The following is an 18077-nucleotide window of genomic DNA, read 5'->3' as shown; positions in this document are numbered from 1 at the left end:
GGCGGGCTGGCAGGCTACATACTGGGGAGGCGGGCTGGCAGGCTACATACTGGGGGAGGCGGGCTGGCAGGCTACATACTGGGGGAGGCGGGCTGGCAGGCTACATACTGGGGGAGGCGGCTGGCAGGCTACATACTGGGGGAGGCGGGCTGGCAGGCTACATACTGGGGGAGGCGGGCTGGCAGGCTACATACTGGGGGAGGCGGGCTGGCAGGCTACATACTGGGGGAGGCGGGCTGGCAGGCTACATACTGGGGGAGGCGGGCTGGCAGGCTACATACTGGGGGAGGCGGGCTGGCAGGCTACATACTGGGGGAGGCGGGCTGGCAGGCTACATACTGGGGAGGCGGGCTGGCAGGCTACATACTGGGGGAGGCGGGCTGGCAGGCTACATACTGGGGGAGGCGGGCTGGCAGGCTACATACTGGGGGAGGCGGGCTGGCAGGCTACATACTGGGGGAGGCGGGCTGGCAGGCTACATACTGGGGGAGGCGGGCTGGCAGGCTACATACTGGGGGAGGCGGGCTGGCAGGCTACATACTGGGGGAGGCGGGCTGGCAGGCTACATACTGGGGGAGGCGGGCTGGCAGGCTACATACTGGGGGAGGCGGGCTGGCAGGCTACATACTGGGGGAGGCGGGCTGGCAGGCTACATACTGGGGGAGGCGGGCTGGCAGGCTACATACTGGGGGAGGCGGGCTGGCAGGCTACATACTGGGGGAGGCGGGCTGGCAGGCTACATACTGGGGGAGGCGGGCTGGCAGGCTACATACTGGGGGAGGCGGGCTGGCAGGCTACATACTGGGGAGGCGGGCTGGCAGGCTACATACTGGGGGAGGCGGGCTGGCAGGCTACATACTGGGGGAGGCGGGCTGGCAGGCTACATACTGGGGGAGGCGGGCTGGCAGGCTACATACTGGGGGAGGCGGGCTGGCAGGCTACATACTGGGGGAGGCGGGCTGGCAGGCTACATACTGGGGAGGCGGGCTGGCAGGCTACATACTGGGGGAGGCGGGCTGGCAGGCTACATACTGGGGGAGGCGGGCTGGCAGGCTACATACTGGGGGAGGCGGGCTGGCAGGCTACATACTGGGGGAGGCGGGCTGGCAGGCTACATACTGGGGGAGGCAGTGACCAATGAATTTCCCACCCTCGGCTTATACTTGGGTCGGCTTATACTCGAGTATATATATATACGGTAGTTTAGTCATATAGAATTCATGAGTGATAACATATACTAAACATAAAAAAACAAGAAAAGTATTTAAAAACATGCCACTATGAAGAAATAAGAATGCATATGAATATCGGACAATGTTGCAATTATTAAGATCTATTTATAACGGAGTGACATTTCGTTCCTAATATTCATTCCTAATGGAAACTTGGTGTTTAACTGCATTATCCAGAAGGCTTCTGGATCCAAAAGAAGCCCTAACTTGGGACAATCCCTTTAAGCACTGCTAGTAAAAAAAAAAGTCCAAAAGACAAATGTATAGTACCGGGAAATACTGAAGGTTACGTGATTGAATTTGCTGGATAATACTAAAACTTATGTAACTTAAAAAAATGTAGGAAAGAAGTCGGTGAGAGCTATAAAGCATGTGACATCTGAATTGGACCTGAAATTAAGTCTCTAAATAAATTGCCGATTTTGTATTTTCTAGGGAAAGTGAAAAGACCAAACTCCTCATTGCTGCACAGAAACAGAAGGTGGTGGAAAAGGAAGCGGAAACTGAGAGGAAAAAGGCTGTGATTGGTGGGTCACTGGAATCCCTAAAATTACATGTTCTTTACTATGATCACGGGTTCAGTAGCTTCAAGGGGTTTTATTGATTTGAATAATTGATATTGTTTGAATAATGAAAAGTTATAGAAATTGATACAGAAAGTATATTGAAAATTTCCTATGCTTTTATTGTTGACTTCCTCTACATAAACAATGGTCCATGGTCATGTGATGTCGCACAGGTGCATGTCTCGTTATAGCACATTGTGTAATCAGAGCTGTGTGATACTAACGAGCTGTGCACCTGTGTGACATCGCATGACCATGGACCAGTGTTTATCTGCTGGAAGTGAACTATAAAGCTTTTATTGCATGAGCTCTAGAAAACCGTGGAGAATTGATTCAGAAAGTGTATAGGAAAATTGTATAACTTTTGTAACACAAACCATTTTAGTTATTTGCTGGAATGTGATTAAAGTGGACAACCCCTTTAACAATTGTTTGATTAGCCCCAATCTTGTGAATAGGCGTAACAATCTGGTGCTAGGACAACTTCCCACCACTGATCACAAGCACTTGAGTCCCCATTCCAACTAACGGATGTAGTAGCAGCTCTAACATCATCTGTCCAGCCCCTACATTTAATGCTAATAGAGTGCTGAAAATTGCTGAGCACAGAGCTTGGTTATCTCCAGCACTCACCTGGACAGTGTGGTGCATGAGATGCTTAGAAATTTCTGACACTCCCATAGTATTGCATAGAACAGCAGGACGTATTTTCCACCTTCCGCTCCATCAGTTTGTTAGAATTGGGACACTTGTAAATATAAGAAGATTAACACAGTCCGTGTGCCTTGGCCTATGAGTAGGTGTCCCTGGTAGGTGTCCCTATTCATGCTTGATTTTGATCATAGATTTCCTTTAAATTTTCCGCACTGCTTATAACCCTGTATAAAAGGGATTCTTGCTATAGATACCGGAGCGCCAGCACCCCTGGTACATCATGCTACAGCATGGGAGATGGGTGCTTCCTGCAGCAATCTTAACCATCTACATACATAAACCCATTGTGCCAAGATCCTGCAGCAAATGACCAATAAGGAGCTACTGTTCCCTACAGTTTCTAGATCTTCTCACGTAGAGAAATTTTAAAAGTTGGCGTCCTCACATACGTGCAGATGAGTCTCCCCATGTATTGTGGTGATCAGGCAATGGCAGACACACAGCACCTGCATACAAGCACATGGTTACAATTCAGCTATTAGAATAATGACGATATAATGCAGATTACTGGCAGAGGGGAAGAGGAACCACCATATGCAACTACATGTCCTAATGTGCCTAATAACTCCGCTTATGTCGTAATCTGCCTAGAAATGGTTGCAATCTGTTCACACATCATCAATCTTGTCTCCTTGCCAAACAGAGGCAGAGAAAGTGGCCCAGGTTGCAGAGATTAAATATGGACAGAAGGTTATGGAAAAGGAGACTGAGAAGAAGATTTCTGAGATAGAAGGTAACCTTTTTCTTAGGCCTGACCATCCTGTTAAAGTGAACAAGTGACATGCCCCCCACACATGCGCGCACACACAAATTACCTTTTTAGATGTCTTTATTCTCGCTTCACTAATGCCTCTATCCACTGGATTAGAGGCAGCGTGCTTCTAAAAAAAGATATTCTTTTATTTTTGCCCCCTTACTAAATATCCGGTCATGAAAGAGGACACTGCTAAACCCATCCGCAGGAATGAGGGAGTTGAGAGTTAGCGTTGACTGTGTGTGTGTGTGTGTCTCGCTGAATAGAATTTTTTGAAAGCGAGGTGGATGAGGGATTTGAGAGGCATTGGTTGTGTGTGACTGCTGAAGAGAATTCCTTAGGGAAAGGGGAATGAAGGGGTTGAGACACATTAGCTGTGTGTGACTGCTGAAAAGAATTACTGAGGGAGAGAGGAATTGGGTGGCTTGAGAGAGACATTGGCTGTGCGTGACTGCTGAATAGAAATTGGCTCCCACACTCCTCCCCCAGGAATTCTCTTTAATGAGTCACCCACAGCCAATGTGTCTCTCAAGTCCCTTATTCCCCCCTCCCTTATTCCTCTTTAGGATCTTTAGTAATAAAAGTATTTTTTAGAAGAATGATGGTTATATGCATGGGATTTGAGACAACAGTGAAACATGTATAAGGTACTATGGGGGTCACGGTTACAGGTTACCTTTTAAAGAGGACCTGTCACCTAAATTTTCGGTACTAGGAGATGTTACTAAAGTAAGCAGCTCTTAGTGCTTGATCAAACGCTGCAGTGTTAGAGTGATAGCAGTCACCTCCCCTTGCCACGCCGCAACCCCGCCCCCTCATGAATACGTCGGACAGCTTTGCGAGCTGTGGATCCTTACTGCTGCAGTCTCCTCTCCTATGACTTCAGAAATCTTGAATGTGAAGTGTGCCGCGATTTTCTGAAAATTGTCCAGTCCCAATAAAACCCATCTATATATACTGTAGTATTACAATACATTGCTCTGCTCTTTTCCTGCAGATTCCGCTTTTCTAGCCAGAGAGAAGGCGAGGGCCGATGCTGAATTTTACACCGCACAGAAACTAGCCGATTCCAATAAGGTAACCACGCAAAATGATAGTTCATTTCTTACACTTATTTGATCAAATCATATTTCAAATCATACACATTTGATCAAATCCTGTCTACACCCCATCACTGAGGGTGTTCCTTCTTATCAGCTCTCCTCACACAATGGGGAACATTTACTTACCCGTCCCTGTGCGTTCCCCGACGAGAATGCACATCTGCAGCGATTCGCTTGCATTGTGCACCCAATATCCTGCATGTGTCGCTTCCCCGCTCAGGTCCGCCGAAGTTCACCATCTTCTTTCCGGTACATATAAGTGCTTGGCTTGCAACACAATTTAAATGTTAAATCTCGCGCTTAGTCCGAATCAGTCGGAGCGGGGACCACCCTACCCGATTTGTGTTGCATGAAAACCGGCGCCGATGCACCAAAATCTGATCACGTACGTCAAAACTGCCCGAAAGTATTTAGCAGGGGTTTTTTGTCTGTCTTTGTGTAGAAGAGGTTCTATCCCCTTCTGTCTATAGTATGTTACAGTCTTGTATAAAGGCTGTGGACCTGCAATAGCTACAGTTACATAAAAAATTGATTAATTGTGTTAAACAATAAAATGATTTAAAAAAAACACACACACACACAAAATGGGTATGGAAAAAATTTCTTTTATACACCCATGTCAACTGCGTCATATAGAATTGTATAAAGTTTCTATTTTTTTTTTTTTTTTTTTTTTTGTGGGAAGAGCTGGCGTTTTTTAATTTTTACCATTTTAGGTGTACAACCTTTTTATCACTTTTTTTGCCGCAACACACACAAATTTTAATAAAAAGTGACAACTCTGACATTTGGGCAATATTTTCCATTATGGGGTTCACTGTTGGCGAAGTATTTTATATTTTGAAAGAGCAGACAGCTCGGAACAAGATGTCATCTAAGTGTATAGTACAGTTTAGTGTATAGATATATATTTTATCCTCTCCAAATATTTAACCGGGTTCTTCTCTCTACTAATCTTGCTCTTCCTGTATTCTAACCTGGTTGTTTCATCTTCTTTCAGCTAAAATTAACCCCCGAATACCTGCAGCTTATAAAATACCAAGCCATCGCTGCCAACAGTAAGATATATTTTGGGAACGACATCCCGAACATGTTCATGGACAGCAGCACGACCGGCGCCCACACCCTACCAGGTGACCAACCTCCAGAAGACCCATTTCTTCTAAAAGACTCCATTTCAGATTAATCCAAGTTGTGAGAACCAGGAAACAAAAAGAAAATCTGTTTTTACAAAAAAGAGAAAAATGTATTTAAAAAAAAAAAAAATGAAGAAACCAAATAATAACTTTTCTATAGATTTTCAGCGTCCGATGTCAGCATTGGATTTTTTTTTTTTGTTCAGGAGTTGAATGTTTGTGAGAACTATAAGTATTGGGATCCTCAGGGCAATGAGATTTTTTTCCCCCACGGATGTTATTGGTATAATACAATGTTGTCCTCCATTGAGCCCTGTGAAGTCTGTACAGCACAGAGGCCGGCGTCATTGTAATGTATCAGTGTACACAATGCAGTGTGTAATTAGGGACCAACATTCCAGTTCTTTTTGATAAGTTCAGTTCTGGAAACTCTTAACGATGGATTGTTGTTTTTCTATACCAAGACTTTCTATGCTGCAAGAGATCCACAAATTGAGTAAAAGATGACCTAAGTAAGCTATTTGGGCTATCCCTGTGTGTCTACAGTCAGATAACCTGAAAGTTAGGAAGGGGAGGCTGCAGGTACCAGGTTTTGAGTGTTCACATTAAGACATGCTTATGTAGCTCAAGACAAAGCTTACACGGTTGTGTAGCGTTAAAGGGGTTGGCCAACAATAGGAAACTTTTAAGTACCCATATCATGCTTGCCTTCCTGTGTACTGTAGGATAGAGAGGGGGTTCATATAGTACTGAATCCACAACCCCTTTATCTGCCCGGAAACTAGTAGGACATGGGACATCACAGGAAGACCCAAACCCTGTCCTGGGATCATGTGATATGGGGCTCCCTCACACAACAATGAAACTTTACAAGAGTGACCCTATTAAGGGAAATCTACCATCAAAATGAAGCCTGATAAACCAGAGGCTTTTACTGATTAGATCCAGGCACTGTGACTGGTTATCTTCTGTTGTTTCCTTCTAAAAATCAACTTTTAAAATAACGCTAATTATGCTGTGAGGCTACAGTACAGAGGTGCTTTGGTAACACCTCCGAGCTCTTATGGATTATTAGCATAATTTTAAAAGTTGATTTTAGAAAGGAGGCTATGGATTACCACCGTTACGGTGCCTGGATCTATGAGTAAGTATCCCCGGTTTATTATGCTGAATTATGCTTGAAGATTTCCTTTTAAGGGCTTGTACTTGCCATAGTAAAGTTTCTTATTAGCGGCCACCCCCTTCACTTCTAATCTAGCACATTGTCCACTATAGAACAAGAGCCACGCATAGTATTACTGCTAACGCCATTCACTTGATCGGAAACCAATGACTGTGACCTCACTTGACCTGAAAGTAGAAACTCCACTCACTATGGGGACGGACCAGGACCGATGGATGTGATCGTCCTGTATTTATTTTATGTAACACTACAATTTTTTATTTAATGTGCAATGGCATCTCCACGTGGCTCTGTACAACCACTTAGTATGGCGGCCATACAGTAAATGCACAAGGTCAGGATAAGATTGAAAATAAGAACACTGTTAGCTGCTGACCAACTCTGCAGCTGAAAATTTACAGATTTTTACGTCCTCAACCATCCAGAAGGGGGGTGAGAAGCCTGGGTGTTGCTAGATGGCCTCCTTCCTTCTAAATTCAACTTTTACAATTTTGCTAATTAGCCAAAAGGGCTCTGGGATTGTTACCAGAGTCCCCCTGTGCTGTGGCTTCTCAGACCATTACACTGTGCAGGAGCACTTCTGCCTCCCACTGTGTTAGATTACATGAGGCAGAGAGAGGGGGAAAGTGCTGAGTGGGAGAAGGAGACCATGTAAGAGCCTGTGAAGCCACAACATGTAGGGGCTCTGGTAACGCCCGTAGAGCCCTTCTGGCTAATTAATATAATCATGAAAGTTGATGTTAGAAGGAAGGAGGCCATGGATAACAAATAGAAGATCATTATTCAGTGACGGTGCTTGGACCTATGAATAAGTGCCCCTGGTTTATCTTGATGGATTTAGAGGGTAGATTTCCTTTAACAACCTCTCCTGATTGGTCTATTTAGAAAATACTTGTTTTCCACAGCAACTAACTTTTTCCTAAGCTTCTTTATAGAGCTTATTCACACTGCGTATCAAACACTACACCCATACAGCTACCAGCTGTTGTCTCCTCCACCCACTATCAAATTTATATTCTCATAACAGTACCTCAAACATCATGTGTAATACCCATATTTGATAAGGGTTGACAAAATTTTAAAATTTCACCTTTCCTGATATGAAAAAAAAAAAAAATATGTAACTTGAAAATTCTGCTAATTTCATCTTGATCTGGATACACACCTGTACCACTGAGTAGATACTGCAGAGGAGACGGATGTAACCCAATGGACTGTGAAGAGACCATGATGTGAAACCAATAAAATAGAAAGATGTTACGGTTTGATTTTAGTCTGTGTCATTAATGTAGGTTTTTATTACAGTTTTACACTGAAGTGATGCTCTATGTCAAACACAATCCCAAGGACAAGATGTGCGCTTCCTGCTGTTACATGTGGTGTAAGGTTGGTCTGTGAATTACGGACCGTGCACTGGGTGGATTTTACGGACCTAACACTATAGTGATATACGATAGAAGTGCCTGCTCCTACGGCAAAACAGCAGAGCTGAACCTGGTTAAAGTGAGAAGCAGGGACTCCTTGTATCATATATCCCTAGGATGCATGGAGTCCCCTCCCCAGCACAGTATTCAGTACATGAAATGCGTCCGCTTCCATAGTGTCACGAATCCCATTCCGTGCATACCAGAATTAAACATGCAGGACTACTAAAGTGTGGGAAAATATGGATGCACAGGGGCCAATTATACCAGATAACCCAATGTATAAAGAAATTTAAAATGAGATAATTTATTTAAAATTAAAAACAACATTTTAAAAAACGCCTCAAGTAATAATGTCCAAATTATTTTCTCCAGAGTTAAAAACTCCTGTAACAAAAACATTTTGCAACGATTCTGGGAATTTGTAATATAGGGAGGTCCAGGCGGGACTACGGTCAAGACCACTTGGAACAGAAGCTTTTAGACCACGGTCAGACGTGGCGCCAGCATAACGCAATTCTAGCGCATGGGGGCGGGCCTTGTCCTCATCGCATATGCGTTTTCAGGAAAACGCATGTGATTGGTAACCAGACCTTGATGTCTTGTATTGTTTAAATGCCGTTTTCCACAAGAACAATTGGCAGAGGAAAATTGTAAGCAATGATCAAACCGCGACCAAACCACCAAAACCACAAATAATTCATGAGGATTGGTGAGTAAAATGGCCAGAAATATCACATTGCTAATTAATGCATAAAATAGTCACATTTTATAGCAAACTCTAAAAACAATTTAGGACGTGGTCACACGTTCTGCTAGGGGGGCGGTCCTCGGCCGGAACGCACATGCGATCGGCTCATCAATCGCATGCATTTGGGCCAAGGACCGCCCCCTGTGTGCTAGCGTTGCGTTATGAACGAACGCCTAGCAGAACGTGTGACCGCGGCCTTAAAAAGAATGTATGTTGTGTGCATGATGAAGGGGCTGGTACGGATAAAACAGAATCGTCCAAACCCACCTCCTCCCAACCAACAAACCCCAAATAATGTGTGACACCTGACCATTGTTACATCACAATATATCATCACTTAAATGACAAATATCACAACAATAGATCAGAGAATAACCAGAATATTGATAAAGCGTAAAAAAAATCGATCAGAAATAGTAGTATACAATCCGATACAAACGGAATAAAGCGTGCAGTGAAAAAGTCAGAGATCGGCGCCCAAAAGAAGGGGTAGAGAACGCACGCGTTCGGGCTGGGCAATCCAAGCAACACTTGTAGCGAGTGTGATGCGAGTTCAGCGCACCACACTCGCGAGTGTAGAGGGGGCCTCAGTAACAAGTAAATCATGATCATTGTGGATTATAAATGGGCCTAGACTTATTGCAAAGGGCAAAATGAGATGTACATAGGACTGCTGCCTGAGGGCGCGTTCATACGTTCCGCTATCTTCGCGTTCATAACGCGATGCTAGCGCACAGTGGGCGGGGCTCGGGCCGATCGCATATGCGTTTCCTGGGAAACGCATGCGATGAATAACCCGATCGCATGCATTTCTCTGGAAACGCATATGCGATCGCCCCAAACTCTGCCCCCTGTGCGCTAGCGTCGCGTTATGAATGCGGCGCTAGCGGAACGTGTGAACGCGCCCTGAATCAGACTGGGGGATCTTTGTGTCAACTCTTCATCAAGTTCTATAAAACAGACCATTGTAGCCTCAAAATTGAGTTGTCTCCTGCTGGATTTCTGGGGCTCATTACTGGGTCAGAGCCTGGGCCCACTGGAGGATCCTCTGGTGGGACAGTCTGACCCTGACTACTGTTATGTGCAGATTTTGTTGAAAAGCGAGGCACACTTTTAGGCTTGGTGATCACAGGGCTGGTGGTTTAGCCATGTTTTGTACTGTAAGTGAGATGTCCTCATGCGTCATCACACAGACTATATTTACAGGGCAATGTCATGCTATGTATTCAGCCTCAGTATTTGAGCCTTCTAGGGTCTCATCTCATCTGTCCTTGCTCTCAATACACATGTACACAAGAGCCATTTCAGGACCTTTAAAGGTCCTCCAATGGTCCTGAAACCTCAGAGTGAAGGCAGGCAGAAGGGACGCATCCTCCATTCCCCAAGAAGCTGATTCTAGTATCATATGTAGGAAGTGATTCCAGAATCGTCACAATTCCTATAGAATCCTGTTTGCCCGGTGTGACCCCTGCCTTAGTTTTCCAAAGTGTGAATGTTACCTCCTATACACTGGATTAGATAAGGATTTGAGCACTGGGACCCCAACAGATGATAAGAACAGGACCGTCCCCCATAGTGAGCTGCATGCCTCTGCACCTGTCTCCATTTTATTTTTTCACATTTATTGTAATTAAAGGCCAATGTTCTTCACTGGTGGCACATATGATATAATGTGATGTATAACCTGCAGGAAGGCAAAAACAAACTATCTGATACTGAAGCGCAGAAACAGCTTAGGCCTGAAGGGGTTAAAGTGATTCCCGGGCAGAACCCAGCTGTGCCTGTGCTCTGTGCAGTGACAGCTCCTGTGCTGCTGATCATTCACCTCCAGCCTGGCTCCTCCCACCCAAGTCGGGCGTCACGTGACCATGACGTCACGGCAGGTCCTGTAGCTGTCTTAGCTCCGGGGGATGTGGAGGGCCGGCATGTCACAGGAGATAGGGAAGGCTCTGGCCTCAGTGCGGGACAAGGTGCATCATGCCGCTGCCGGGAGACCCAAGGTGAGCGGCGCAGTGTGAACACGAGGAACTGCATGCACCACACTGACCGCCGCGCTTTACAGCCGCTGCTTCCCGGGGCATGCTGGGAGTTGTAGTCCCAAACCTTTCTTTGTGTGTTGAGCAAACCACACTGATAGATGGGAGATGGTCAGAGATAACCTCTATACATTACTACAGTGACATTACATCTCCACACAGTGGGGTTGGGGGTTATAAACCTATCTTAAAAGGCATGTGTTTCCATAAAGACACTTAAAGGGATTGTCCAGAACTTAAAAATGGCTGCTTCCTAACATAAACATTGCCACAACCAAACTTGGGCAGCGCCTGCTACTGCAGCTCAGGCTCAGCTCCATTCACTTCTGTGCAGATGAGCTGCAGTACCATGCACCACCTATAGTCACAGGTGGCGCTGTTTATGGGAGAAAGTGTCCATGTTTTTAACCTTTTTTGGTTACTACAAGTTCTCCTCTATCTGCAAGACAGGGGATAACTTGCTTATCTGTGGGGGTCCCAGTGGTGGGGTCTGTTGCACGTGCACTTCATCTCTATGGCAGTGATGCAAATAGCTGAGCACAGCACTCACCTACTTACTACAGTAAATAGAGCAGTAGTGCTCCTGTCCACTTATTTGGGGTTGTACTGGACCCCCATTATTTGTTTTGTGGCGGTCCCACCACCAGGAACTGCCGGAAACAGCACTAATAAGATTGTGGTCCTCTATCTTGACCACAGCATGACTCTGTTCTTATGGTTCTGGACACTGCAGTTTTATCACCAGGAGCAGCCTCTTATGGAGCATCCAGCAGCGGTGTGAACATGGCCCAATCATTGATGCCACGCGGTGCCTCACATGTGGGTAGTATGTTATAGATGCGGCACTGGAGAGCTCAGTATAATCCCTATGTTTTATATGACTGGATGTATTGATGTCACATGTTTGTACCATGTATCTATGGCTGACTCTTGTTAATGTCTTTTCAGAGTCTTCCTGCTGTCCAGCCCAGACTAGTGGCTGTCAGTAAGACCAAGCCGGCTGATATGGTGATAGAGGCCTACAGGCACGGGCAGCGCTATTTTGGGGAGAACTATGTAAGTCTGTGACACAGTTATTACTCTTTAACCAAGTTTAATGAAGAGAAATGGGGTTGTGGTGAGGGGCAACTTAGAGAGAAATGGGGGCCATAGGGAGATAAGAGGGGGGGGGGGGGAAGCGGCAACAGAAAGGGACAAGTTCTAACCCTAACTCTACATTCACATTGTCTTTTACCTCTCTGTTGTACGTACACGTCAGATGTACTGCTAACGTGTCTTTACAATGGAGGGTTTAGATGTGTCCCACTAGGTGCTGGATACATCCTATATCTCTCCTCACCCTGAAAGTGGGAGGAGTGAACTTCATCAGCAGTCAGTGATTGGCCTCTGCTGATATTCAGGGAGTTTCCCAGGTGATGTAACCGTCCATATATGGACCTACCTGAACAGAGGCCGGGGATGGATGCAATACTTTGCATCCGTCCCCCATAGACTATTATGGCCTCTGCTGAATTTATATATTGCTCGGCAGGAGAGAGCTGGGTGGAAAGATGTGCCCTTCTACATCTTTCCACCCTGTGTTTTCTGCAGGGTGTCATAAACTTTTTATGTATTGATGTATTTTCCTTTTTTTATTTTTAGGTTCAAGAACTGGTTGAGAAGGCCTCAGATGCCAATGTAAGAGTCTTCTTGGTTACATGTCCTGCTGTTCTATGAGAGCTCAGTTATTGTATGGAGTAAGTTTAGACAACTTCAAAACCAATAAAAATAAAAAAATCAATAATCCTAAAATGCATCTGTGGGCCAGCGACACAACTGTTGTGGGTCTGTGACTCACTGACCAAGTGCCTGCCAGATTTCACAAATCGACCACAATGTACAGCATGAAAGTGATAAATGATACATGGAGTCCCTGCTTCCCAGCAGGACAGCAGCGGTGAACTGTAGTAATGATAACGGTTTGTCGCTGCTCTTCTGTGGAGAAGGGTCTCCTTGCATTAGGTCTCCATACTTCTACCTTTCTACATGGGAGGGTGGGCAGCATAATTGATCTGAATGATCTGCATTAATAAAGTCTGTTATAATTTATTTCTGATCTTCATTCTAGATTTTGTCTTCTTGCCCAGAGATTAAATGGCATTTTATTGGGCATCTACAGAAACACCACATCAACAAGTTAGTTGGTAAGTGCAAAGAAAAATGGTGAACTGAGAGGACATTGCCTGTCACCATCGCTTTACAATGGACTGAACCTCCTCCTTTTGGCTCCTTTTCTATCTACTTATTAGTTGAACTCCATATATATGAATAGGATTGTTACTGCCAGAGATGCACGAAGATCAGGGGTGTCACACTCATTTCCCCCAGGGGTCTCATCGGCCACATATTTGCCTTAAAGAGGTTGAATGTCATTTTATTACGGTATAAATGTATCCGCTCTAGCTATTTAGTAGTTACAATTATACAGACTTATCTTCATAATCAGCTATTTGGCAGCAACCACAAAACTGAACGCCGACGGCCCACTACTAGCCAGGGTGCCCATGGCCTTGGCGGCCCACTACTAGCCAGGGTGCCCATGGCCTTGGCGGCCCACTACTAGCCAGGGTGCCCATGGCCTTGGCGGCCCACTACTAGCCAGGGTGCCCATGGCCTTGGCGGCCCACTACTTGCCAGGGTGCCCATGGCCTTGGCGGCCCACTACTAGCCAGGGTGCCCATGGCCTTGGCGGCCCACTACTAGCCAGGGTGCCCATGGCCTTGGCGGCCCACTACTAGCCAGGGTGCCCATGGCCTTGGCGGCCCACTACTAGCCAGGGTGCCCATGGCCTTGGCGGCCCCACTACTAGCCAGGGTGCCCATGGCCTTGGCGGCCCACTACTAGCCAGGGTGCCCAATGGCCTTGGCGGCCCACTACTAGCCAGGGTGCCCATGGCCCGGCGGCCCACTACTAGCCAGGGTGCCCATGGCCCGGCGGCCCACTACTAGCCAGGGTGTCGTGATGATTGCTTTTCAGAATTAATTTTTCTCCCATTTCTTCTAGCTGTTCCAAACCTTTACATTTTGGAGACCATTGACTCTGTGAAGCTCGCTGATAAGGTGAATGCCTCCTGGCAGAAAAAAGGATCAGCGGAAAAACTGAAGGTCATGGTTCAAGTCAACACAAGCAGTGAAGAAAGTAACGATTCCCTAGTATTACTTCATGGTGACCTCTTGCACTTCATGGTGTTTGGCAGTCACAAAAAACATATGTTTTTTTTCTTTCAGGCAAACACGGCCTTTCCCCTTCAGACACAGTTGAGTTGGTGAAACATATCCAGGAGAAGTGTCCAGGTTTGGAGTTCATAGGTCTGATGACCATTGGGAGCTATGGGTATGACCTCGCACAAGGCCCCAACCCTGATTTTCAGGTAAGCAGACTGTGAACCAATGCCTGGGTTTACCATATTGTAAACCCGTTTCTAAAAGGGAGTCTTCCCCTGGGGACTAATGATCTTAATAGTATTAAGAGTTTGGATTTGTGAGGAAGTGTGACCATTCATGAAGATAAGTTTTTTTTGTTCTCTTGGAGAAGCTGGAGCCGGTCATATACATGTACTTCTACATGCCAGCCCGCTAGATAAATGGGCGACCATATTATATGGATGCCTTTTATCTGCAATTCCCTTTAGCTTAAATGGGGTTGGCCGTTTTTCAATGAATCTGTTCCAGTAGACATGTCTCTCATTCGTATTGTGCGCTTTTGTGGGGTTTACCGGACTGAACCGTGATTCACTAAACTGAACGCATGTGCTAAGTTCATTTCAGTGATTCAAGGTTAGTTTCGGTAAACCCTTCAAGCGCTCAGAGTGAGTTTGTCGGCCCCAACCTTGCTCATGGCAACGAGCCTTAAAGAGAGGAGTCTACTTTGATGTCTGTATACTATGATTGTGCACAAGCAAATAGGCATGATCATCCCTGTAGAGATAAACTTTCTCCCCAAATTTCACCAGCTTGAATCTTTTCTTTGCTGATTCAAGCAAGTTTTTTTTCTTCTAGCCCCCACTCTTCTAGAGCACCAATTACTTTCAACACTCAAAATGCTTTTTCCTGTCAAATGGGTGGCACCAGGCTGACTCAATTTCTATGCTCAGTTTTTCATCCATTCTTCTATACACAGTTGCTCCTAAAACAACGTGAAGAATTATGTGAGAAGCTGGGACTAGCGGTGGATGCCGTGGAGCTGAGTATGGGAATGTCCTCGGACTTTGAACACGCAGTGAGTATATCCTGAGCACAGAGCTGGGGCTTGTGAAGGAGGCCAGTCCTAGAGCTCCCATATTGACATGTCCCACATAGCGCCAGAGACTGATTTCTGAGATCTTGTAGCCTTATATGGTTTTCTATCTCTTTATTTCTCAGATTGAGGTGGGCTCTACCAATGTCCGTGTTGGTAGCACCATTTTCGGGGAGCGGGTCTACACCAAAACAGTAAAAGGAGAAGCGAGTGTCACTAATACAGAAGAGAAAATGGGAAACCTGTCTGTAAAAGAGCAGTGACATGCAGACGTATCATTGTAAAAGTGCTGAAATACAGGGCTGATGTGTAATGATTGTGTAATAATGATGTGCTTTATCAATGTTTATTACATGTACAGAATCATCTCACCTGCAATACATTCAAAAATATCACAGCAGGCGTCATCATATCTTACTAGAACCTGCAGGCAGAGCGGCTACCATTGACTTGATGGTTCTGGAGCAGGTAACATGTCAGTGTCTTCTGTCCAACGTGTGTACACAGAGTAAAAGATTGCAATGCGATTCTGTATAAAGTGGATATTTGCACCATGATAACAGTATGTAAGAGATGTGAGAAGCACAAGCCGGCTTCCTATGTCTTACCTCTGCCTATAGTGTATAAGACTAGATAGACTTCCCTTTCAGGCAACAATATGTATCAAAGCAGGAGCTGGAGTAGTCTAGCGGAGACAACAGGATAATGTCTGCCTTCTCAACCCCAGTTTTTGTCAACCCAGCGTATTCAAAACCTTAAACGGGCTCTCCAGCCATAGCAAGTTAGCCCCTATCCTGTGGATAGAGACTAACTTGCTGTTCAGTTGGGATCTCTATGATGAGACCCCCACGGATCTTGTGAACGGTGGTCCATTTTACGCCTGTTGTGCTCGAGATGCAGAGAGCTGCTCTATTCAGCTCTATGGTGCTGACGAAGATTGCCAAGTGTGGCGCTCGGCTATCTCCATCCACGCCATAGTGATGAATGTAGAAGCCAGCGCATGCACGACAGGCTACTCCGGACATCTCGAGCGCAACAAGTATACAATGCACCCCCGTTCTTATCAATGAGACCCTCAACGATCAGCAAATAAGGCCTTATCCTCTGGATAGGGTATGACTTGCTATGGCTGGAGAACCCCTTTAAGAAACTACGCAAATAATCTTAATGAAGCAACTCTTGTGCAGAGCTAAGCATCACCTTGGCAACAGACTACAGTTACCATGTGTAGTCTGACCTTGCATTTTTCATTTAAGGTGTATTGGAACAATTGGAATTAAAAAAAAACTGTCATGGGTGAATAATTTCTTTAAATGTATAGAATCCTGCAGAAATCAATCTCCAGATTACTTTGAAGGAAATCTAAGATCAAAATTATGCATGATAAACCAGGGCCACTTACAGGCACTTTGACTGTGGTAATGACCCGTGGCCTCCTTCCTTGTAAAATTAACGTAAATAATTATGCTAATGAGGCGTAAGTTATTCAGAGCTCCTCTATGCTGTAGCTTCACAGCTTGTTACACTGTCTTTTCCTTCCCTCTGCTCCTGCACCACCCCCTGCCAAGGACCTTTGGGCCCATAAGCATAATTTAAAAAGTTGATTACCACAGTCACAGTGCATGGATCTGTGAGTAAGTGCCCCTGGTTTATTATGCTTCATTTTTATGGTAGATTTCCGTAAGTTCATTAATATCAGTTTGATAGGGGGACATCAGCTGTTTCCAGAGACCATAGAGTTCAGTCTTACACTGAGGCTTCTTCACCTCATAATATGTATTGTGCCAGTTGTGGTACGGTGGCTATGCATAGTATTGCTCCTGAGCCCTATTCACATAAATGGGACTGACCTGCAATCGGGCCATGTGATGAATGTGATATCACAGGACTCCCACCAGTCTGCTCTTGACATATCAAAAAAATCTTGGAATATCCCTTTACTGACCACAGGAACCACATACTGACCATTAATATCAGGACCATATCGTGAGTGGCAGAATGTGTCTATCATTTTGTAATGTTCAGAAATTTAGACAGATTGTATGTAAAAAAAAAAAAAAAATTCAGCATCCTGCACAAAATAGTCTTTATTTTTGTTTAATAAATTAATTGTCTATTCATCACAAAGCTGTTGTTTTCATTATTATGCAACAATATTACATTTTGTATAGTTTTATTTACTTAAAAACTGAACTATTTATGTGTCCACATCACCGCTTTTATGTAAGTATTGTTATTTAAGGTTTGATATTTTTGGGACCAATTAGTAGTCTCTATGTGTGACTTAAAGGAACACTCCAGTCACAGCTAATTCATACATAATGCATGGTGCGGGGCCTGAAGGAAAGAGCAGGACTCATTCTCATTGTATTCCCAGAGCCTAGAGTCCTGCTCCTCCCTTCAGAGATCCGGTCGGACCTGGTGTAGAATTGCACCCTAACTGACACCTCAACTGGTGCAATCTAAAGGAAGTGCGCAGGTGCTGGAACGCCGGTTTAGAGGCCAAAGTAGTCACAATTTCTCAGCTCCTTGCCGGGAATTGTGCCTAATTCACGGCTTGTATGCCAATACATCCCCATTCCCCCCTATGACCTATGGCAAATGAATATACATACACTACCACTCAAAAGATTTAGGTGACTTTGAAATATCCAGATTTTTGAAAGAAAAGCACATATTCTTTCAATGAAGCTACCATTAAATTAAATACACTCTGGACATTGTTAATGTGGAAAATTAATATTCTAGCTGCAAATGTCTGGTTTTTAATGCAATATTTAAATAGCTGTATACAGGCACATTTACTCAGGGCTTTGCACGTTCTTTTAGGTGGAAACTTCTTGCACAGGCACTTAAGTGACTGCACCACAAATGTTTGGCACGCAACCATTTTGTGTCGCAGC

The 18077-nt window shown here is 45.0% G+C and overlaps 2 protein-coding genes across 2 annotated transcripts in view; both read left to right on the top strand.

The window, feature by feature from the left end:
* ERLIN2 (ER lipid raft associated 2) overlaps positions 1–7961 on the top strand; it is a 39428-nt gene extending 31467 nt beyond the window's left edge. The window contains exons 9-12 of the mRNA XM_072148808.1: positions 1668–1759; positions 3156–3245; positions 4264–4343; positions 5370–7961. Coding sequence (XP_072004909.1) covers positions 1668–1759; positions 3156–3245; positions 4264–4343; positions 5370–5555 — 448 coding nt within the window. The 3' untranslated portion in view covers positions 5556–7961. The remainder of the gene's footprint in view (positions 1–1667; positions 1760–3155; positions 3246–4263; positions 4344–5369) is intronic.
* Positions 7962–10698: 2737 nt separating this feature from the next.
* On the top strand, positions 10699–17301 carry PLPBP (pyridoxal phosphate binding protein). Its single transcript, XM_072148806.1, has 8 exons — positions 10699–10863; positions 11848–11955; positions 12541–12576; positions 13007–13082; positions 13942–14076; positions 14166–14308; positions 15058–15156; positions 15300–17301. The coding sequence occupies exons 1-8, from the start codon at positions 10774–10776 to the stop codon at positions 15435–15437; spliced, it is 825 nt and encodes a 274-aa protein (XP_072004907.1). The 5' UTR covers positions 10699–10773; the 3' UTR covers positions 15438–17301.
* Positions 17302–18077: the final 776 nt, after the last annotated feature.

This window comes from Engystomops pustulosus, chromosome 4 (genome assembly GCF_040894005.1).
Source record: "Engystomops pustulosus chromosome 4, aEngPut4.maternal, whole genome shotgun sequence".
In the NCBI taxonomy this organism is placed as follows: domain Eukaryota; kingdom Metazoa; phylum Chordata; class Amphibia; order Anura; family Leptodactylidae; genus Engystomops; species Engystomops pustulosus.
This window is presented reverse-complemented; position numbering and strand designations above follow the sequence as displayed.

Excerpts from the sequence above, each read along its gene's own strand:
- PLPBP (XM_072148806.1), top strand. The coding sequence starts at position 10,774 with ATGTGGAGGGCCGGCATGTCACAGGAGATAGGGAAGGCTCTGGCCTCA. Across the intron at positions 10,864-11,847 it reads CCGCTGCCGGGAGACCCAAG|AGTCTTCCTGCTGTCCAGCC; the intron begins GTGAGCGGCGCA and ends ATGTCTTTTCAG. Across the intron at positions 14,077-14,165 it reads CAACACAAGCAGTGAAGAAA|GCAAACACGGCCTTTCCCCT; the intron begins GTAACGATTCCC and ends TTTTTCTTTCAG.